At 51.2% G+C, this 6,959-nt stretch overlaps 1 protein-coding gene across 2 annotated transcripts in view; it reads left to right on the top strand.

The window, feature by feature from the left end:
* Positions 1–6,959, top strand: part of POMT1 (protein-O-mannosyltransferase 1) — a 19,001-nt gene that overhangs the window by 6,596 nt on the left and 5,446 nt on the right. For both annotated transcript variants that reach the window (XM_006892438.1, XM_006892437.1), the window contains exons 9-12: positions 466–596; positions 1,010–1,105; positions 2,740–2,832; positions 3,774–3,870. In XM_006892438.1, coding sequence (XP_006892500.1) covers positions 466–596; positions 1,010–1,105; positions 2,740–2,832; positions 3,774–3,870 — 417 coding nt within the window. The remainder of the gene's footprint in view (positions 1–465; positions 597–1,009; positions 1,106–2,739; positions 2,833–3,773; positions 3,871–6,959) is intronic.

The following is a 6,959-nucleotide window of genomic DNA, read 5'->3' as shown; positions in this document are numbered from 1 at the left end:
CTGGCCCATCCTCACCCTTCTGCCCCCAACCCTCACCTCCTTGTACCCCCAATATGTTTTTCCCAATAAAAAAAATATATTAAAAAAAAAAGTCCCCGCTCTATTGATGGCCAGTCCTGTGTTTAGGTTCCTACCTCACACACAGCTCAGTCTTCTCATCTCTCTAGTGAACATATAATTGTTCCCACTCCACAGGCCATTGCCATGGGCCACATGCAGAAGCCCAGGGAAGGGGTAGGCGAGGGCCAGCCCCAGAGGCGGGCTTCAGCTGGTGACTGTTAGAACACACACAGTGGTGGGGGAGATAGTCATATACTATGATAATAATTGCTGTACTTCATTTGTCATTCACACTTCATTCCCAGACATGGACCCACCCTGAAGAGGCCATCCAGTGTCGGGAACGGTTGGCAGGAAGGAGTTGGTATCTCTTTCTGACTTTCTGGCCTTTGTGCTTTGTTTCAGGGTGGACTGGCTCGGATCACACGAGGCCAGCCCCTGGAGGTGGCCTACGGCTCCCAGGTTACTCTCAAGAGTGCTTTTGGCAAGCCTATGCCCTGCTGGCTCCATTCCCACAGGAACACCTACCCTACGATGTAAGGAATGTGGCTTTTGGTTTGAAGATTATAAATGTTGTTCACCATTACATCATGTTGCTCACCATATCACCTCTGACCTTACCTGGAGACATTTGCTAGAGGGAAGAGACTCACGCTAGGTCCTGCCCCTCAGGGGGCCCAGTGATCATTTGTGAACATGAGCGAGCTGTGTGAGCAGAGGCCCCGGCACAGAGCAGCCGCATCTTCCACACATGGGCCGTTTCCCCACTGGGTTTTTGCACTGTTACGTTTTGCACTTCTGTGAAGTTTAACATTTTTCTCTTTTTCCCTTAGTCTGCTTTAAATACTCTCTAGGTGACATTTGATACCTGAGGCCTGGGGGGAAGAGTCTTACTCGATGGTCCTTCTCTGACCCTTTCCACATACACGTCATTGTCCTTTTCCCATAGATACGAGAATGGCCGGGGCAGCTCCCACCAGCAGCAGGTGACCTGTTACCCCTTCAAAGATGTTAACAACTGGTGGATTGTAAAGGATCCTGGGAGGTAAGTACAGAACCGATGGGGCTGTCCTCGGGGCCTGATCAGACCAGGTCCTAGACCCTGTCGTCTGTCTACTCTCACCCCATGAGTAGTACCATTCCTTCTTTGATAATTCCAAGGCCCATTAAAGTCAGATCCCTCCTCAGTGGGCCACACGCACATGGGAACTGCCTGCTCGATATCTCCTCTGGGGCTCTTAAAGACATGTTTCAAATTCACCACCACCTCCCTCTAGGCCACCTTGGGCTGCGACCAGTGGCAGCAGGGTCAGTTCTGGGGTCAGAAGCCAAAAAGTCAGCATTATCACCCAGGATGTTACTGAATGTTCAAATAAAATGAATATACTTCTCAGAGGAACCCAAACAAATCAGAAATAAAAAACCCCAGACCAGGTCTCCTTTTTATCTGTCCTCCCCTTTTCCTAAGTGGCATCTCTTGCTGAGACCTCAGCAATGGGAGTCATTCTCTCTCTCACTCCCATATTCACTCCATCAGCAGATCGTGCGGGTCTGCCCTTCTCCCCTGATGCAGTTCCCCTCTTCCTGCCCGCTCCAGTCCAGCATTCAGCAGCCCTCGAGTGGTCTTTTACAGTATAAATGTCAACAGTCACTCTTCTGCTCAGCTCATCCCTGAGCTAACCTGAGCTTTCATTGTGCTGAGAGTAAGATCCAGACTCCCGTCCTGGGCCTGCAGAGCCTGCATGGCCAGCTCCTGCTTAAACATCCAGCCCTCTGTCCTGCCCATTCATGGCAGTCGGCCTATTAGTGCAACAAGGCCAGCAGTGCTGCTGCTGCGCCTGCTGCGGGGCTTCAGGCAGGACCCCTCCTCTGCCCGCAGTGCTTCTCCCTGGCTGGCTCCTTAGCTAAGTAAGCTTGACAGTCACTTCTCAGGAGGCCTCCCTGCATTTTCTCTCACTGCCCCATTCGCTTCCTGCATCTTCTGTCATACGATTGCTGTTCTTGGTTTACTCACTCATTTGAGGTCTCTCTGCTCCCTCCTTTGCTGTAGCGTCCTAGTAGCAGAGCAGTTAACCAGGTTTTAGCTGTTTTCCTGTAAGTCAGCAGTTCAAACCGCCAGTGGCTCTGTGGGAGACAGGTGTGGTGTTCCACCTCTGGAAGGGTTATAGTCTTGGAAACCCAGGAGGGCAGTCTGCTCTGCCCTGTGGGGCCAGCATGAGTCACATGGCATTTTGGTCTTGCAGTGGGGTACAGGTCTCGGGCTATGTCTGTCTCATTTGATGTCCCATGTTCAGCACCCAGCACAGTGCACACCAGTGCTTAGTGCATGTTGACTGAATAGATAGTGAACAGGAGAGCTTGTCTGTTAGAAAGATTTTGTTAACTGTGGTATATTCATTGCTGAAGCATTTCTAGACAATTCAAAACAGCTGAAATGTAATCATGGCAAACCCAGTTAACGTCTAGTATCACAGAATCATTTCCAGAAAAGAATTAGACACCATTTGTGTGTTTTCATACAGTTTACCTAATGTGAAGTACGAATTAATTGGGAAGCAAAACATTCCCAGTTGCCTTTGGCACTCAACGTTAAAGCTGCAGACACTCCTGGTGAGTGCTGCCATTGAGGGCCTGAGGCCGTGAGATGAAGCCTCGCTGGTCTTCCCTCTGTCTTTCCAGGCACCAGCTGGTGGTGAACAACCCTCCCCGGCCAGTCCGGCATGGAGACATGGTGCAGCTGGTCCATGGCATGACCACCCGCCTCCTCAACACGTGAGTGCACCCCACTCTGCTTGCCCCCTCCTGCTGCTTCCAAGTTTCCCTCCAGGATCAAAGAGGCTCTGCTGGCACTAGGATTAAGCAGCAACACACGGTTAGGCAGTTCCCACCCGCCAGCCTCTCTGTGGGAGAAGGATGTGGCCTTCTGCTTTTGTAAAGACTTTTGCCTTTGGAAACCTGTGGGCAGGTCTGTTCTGTCCTGCAGGGCCACTCTGACTTGATGGCAGTGGCATTAGGAGTTTTCTGGTCTTTTTGTTCAGAGGTCTCAGGTCTGGGGAACTGCCAGCCCTTGTGAGAGGTTATCACCCTGAGTGAGGCTTACTCAGCTAGAAATGAAGGGGGCTGCTGAGTCAGCTCAGACTTGAGAGAGACACTCTTGGTTTGGTTTCCTTGCGTATTCTCCCCTCGTAACATGGTTATTCAGGGAGCTCTGGTGGCTTAGTGGTAAGGAGCTGCTCTGTCAGCCCGAAGGCATGCCGTTTGAATCCACCATCTGCTCAATTAACTGCGCAATTAACTGCCTTTGAAAACCTGCTAGAGGGTCAGCTATGGGTTGGTTATGATTTGACAGAACGACAGCATGGTTAAGCGTGGCCCTCCCCATGTCTCCCTTCCCCTCTGAGGAGAGGCGCTCTACACAACAACAACAACAAAATGGTTATTCAGCGTGACCTTCCCAGGGTCTCCCTTCCCCTCTGAGGAGAGGTGCACTCAGTCTGTGATGAGACGAGGACCTTTTAGGACCGAGCTGGCCTCAGTGCCAAAGGGCAGCTTTTGACCCATTAAAGAAACACGATGTATATAACTTTTGTATGCAAACCAATATAAAATAAAACTAAAAATTAATAATAATAAAAAGAAATGATAAATGCCTTTCCAAGGCCTGTCAGGTGGGTTTGAGGACTTCTTGTAAGGGCGCTGTTTTGGTTTTCCAGGCACGATGTGGCAGCTCCCCTGAGCCCCCACTCCCAGGAGGTCTCCTGCTACATTGACTACAACATCTCCATGCCCGCCCAGAACCTCTGGAGGCTGGTGAGTGCCCACATGGGGCAGCTGAGGCCCGTAACGTGCTGGGGACGCTGGCAGTGAGGGACAGGGGCACAGAGGCTGAGGCCCAGGTTATGTCCAGTGGTTCCACCCCCTTCTCACAGCACAGGGGTTCTGAGTCGTTTTGTGCATCAGAAAGAATGCAGGCAGGTTTTAAGATGCTGCGGGCTTGCCGTGTCGGCTCCTTGTGGGTCACAGCTTAGTGGCTGTGCCCTGGGGAAGGTTCTCTGACCCTGTCAGTTGCTCAGACTCAGGACCAGGTCACTGGAGGGGGCAGGGCACCAGCCAATGCCTGCTGCCCCAGTGAAGCCCTACCTGAGGACTGAATTCTTACCTGAGGAGCCAGTTTCTTCATTTCCCTGGCCACTGAATGCTGGCCATCCGTCAGGACTACTCTGTCCTGAGGCAGCTGGGCCTCTTGAGGGAGGGACAGGGTGGTAAGCTTTCCTTACAGAGTAGTCTCCATCACCAGGGCTGCCCGTGGGCATCCTGGAAAAGTCCTTGGGCTTCTTATAAGGAATTGAGTGCTGACAACACTCTCATAATTAGAGTCATTCCACTGGGATGATTTTTCGTAAAGTATTTTTCGTACTTGCCTGCCAAATGCAATCGCTGTGTCACTTCCACACTTAGACCAGTGCACTGCCATCTGGGTCTTGATGGTGGATTATACGTCCAGCATGACCCGTGCTGCTCACAGACCCTCTCCTCAATGCCGCCTTTGAAGAGGCTGAGTGACTTCTCTGTGGCGCCTGTAACACGCTTCCACACGCTTGTGTCACAGAGCTCACACCTCCGGGGGCTGGAAGTCTGAACTCGGCATGCTGCCAGTGTTGGCTCCTTTTGGAGACTGAGGGGAACAGCCTAATGCTTTTCTCTTAGCTCCCAGGGTCGCCACAGACCTTGGTGTGTCTTGACTTGTACACATAGCACTCCAGTTTCTGTCTCTCTTCTCACATTGCTTAAGTGGCCCAGTGGGTAGGGAATTGTTCTGCCAACCCAGAGGTGGGTAGTTCAAATCCACTGGCTGCTCCAAGGGAGAAAGATGGCTGTCTCCTCCTGTGAGAGATTACAGCCTCTGAAAACCCACTGGCGGGTCAGCTGCGCGTCAGTTCTGACTCAACAGAAGTGAAAATGAGTGTCACCTTGCTGCCTTCTCAGTCATGTCATGGGCCCACCGTCATCCAATGTGACCTCAATGTAATGGAACTATAGCAGCAAAGAGCCTGCTTCCACACAAGCTCACATCCTGAAGTTCAGGCAGACGTGAGTTATCTGTGTCACTGCTCCCTAGTACGGAGGCGTCACTACTTCCGGGTACAGGCATCGCCTTTCCCAGGTACGGGTGTCACTCTCCTGAGTACAGAGGCTGCTTCTCATGTTTTGTGCCTAGCCAGCACCTCTGCCTGTTTCCTCACTGTGTCACATCTGTCCCCTCGCTGTGTCACAAATACCTGTGTGCATTGTTTCCCACTTGCTCCTCCACTGTGCCCCTCAAGGGTTGCTCTGTGCACCCTATCCTTTTATTCTTTTATCATGGAGAGCTCCCCTCCAAAATGTCAACTGATCGCCACGCCCTCCCTCCATTCCCCCTCCTCCCAGCTCACTGCTGTCCAGTTGCTCATGACTCCTCTCCACCCTCTGCTGGATCCACGGCTGTGACTCTCCCGGAGGAGACTGCCCGTCGTTATCCCGTGGTGCCTGGTGGATCTGAACACAACTTTCAGTTGGCAGCCAGTACAGCAGGCCACACAGCACCCAGGTCCCTGCCCCAGGAGGGGCTGCATTTCCCTCTCCTCTGCTGCTGCCCTCACCCCTTACTGACCTCCTCCTCCTTGCCACCTCCATCCCCACATCCTATGTTCTTAGGTGTGGAAGCTGTGGGGGACAGGCAGCTCCACAGCTCCCCAGTCAGTGAGAGAACAGAGACAGGCAGTGCGGATGCTTCTCCAGTGCTGGTGGTGTCTCATTGTTACTACCTGGATCAGAGGAACCCGTCACAGGGTGGAGCACTCAGCTCCACCCTACACACTGGAGCAGTGTGAATCCACACATCACTCCGCGGGAGAACGGTGTACAGCTTCTCCAGGAACCCGACGGGATGGTTCTGTCCTGTAGATGTGCTGAGTTGGAAGGGACTCAGAAATTAATTTCACTTCCTGAATCAGAGAACCATGGTAACATGTCATAACAGTTAAGTATTTGGCTGCTAACCTTTAGGTTCAGACCTGAACCCTGCCCTCTCCTGCACCGTCCTCACACTTTCTGACACACTGGAGCCCACTGCGGCAGTCACTGTGTCAATCCATCTGGCTGTGGTCTTCCTCTCCTTCACCGATCCTCTGTCCTCTCTCCAGGGAATAGCCCATCCTAGCAACATGCTAGGAGGTGAAGCTTTATCATTTTTGCTTCCAAAGAGCACTCGAGCTATACTTTCTCCAAAACACATTTGCTTGTTCTCCTAGTTGTCTGTGGACTCTACTCTTCAGCACCACAGCTCAAAGGCATCAGTCCTTCTTTCATCCTTATGCATTGTCCACTTCTCAGATGCATAGCAAGTGATTGGAAAGACCATGGCCTGAATCAGATCATAGAAGACCTTAATCTTTTTTTAGAAGACCTGTAGGTTAGGGGCTAAAAACTGTCCCAATTTTAGCCAGCGCTTCAAGCCCTTTCACTGGGTTGGCTTTGCAAAAAAGCATTATTCTCTTTTTGTGTGTGTGTTTGTGTGTGTGTGTGTGTACGTGTGTGTACCATCAAATTGGATCTGACTGGTACAGGAGATTGTCCCTCCTTCTCCAGCAGAGCACCTGGTGGATGATTCTCAGTCTTTTAAATCCTTTTCTCAGACTCCTCACATGCTGCGCACAAGAGGAGCAGTGTTTCCTTCCCACATCCAGCCGGTATCACTCATGTGGTGATGGCGTCCACAGTGGCATCCAGAATTGCCTCTGTTCACCTCCTGTTAAGGGCATGGCCCTTAGTATAACACTTATATGCATTGCATTGTTTACAACTGGTCTTTTTTTTTTTTTAAATATATGTTGTGAAGTTTATGTTCTAAAATGTTTTTT

The sequence above is a fragment of the Elephantulus edwardii genome, unplaced genomic scaffold (assembly GCF_000299155.1).
Source record: "Elephantulus edwardii isolate Elephantulus edwardi_28Jun2011 unplaced genomic scaffold, EleEdw1.0 scaffold00116, whole genome shotgun sequence".
In the NCBI taxonomy this organism is placed as follows: Eukaryota; Metazoa; Chordata; class Mammalia; order Macroscelidea; family Macroscelididae; genus Elephantulus; species Elephantulus edwardii.
This window is presented reverse-complemented; position numbering and strand designations above follow the sequence as displayed.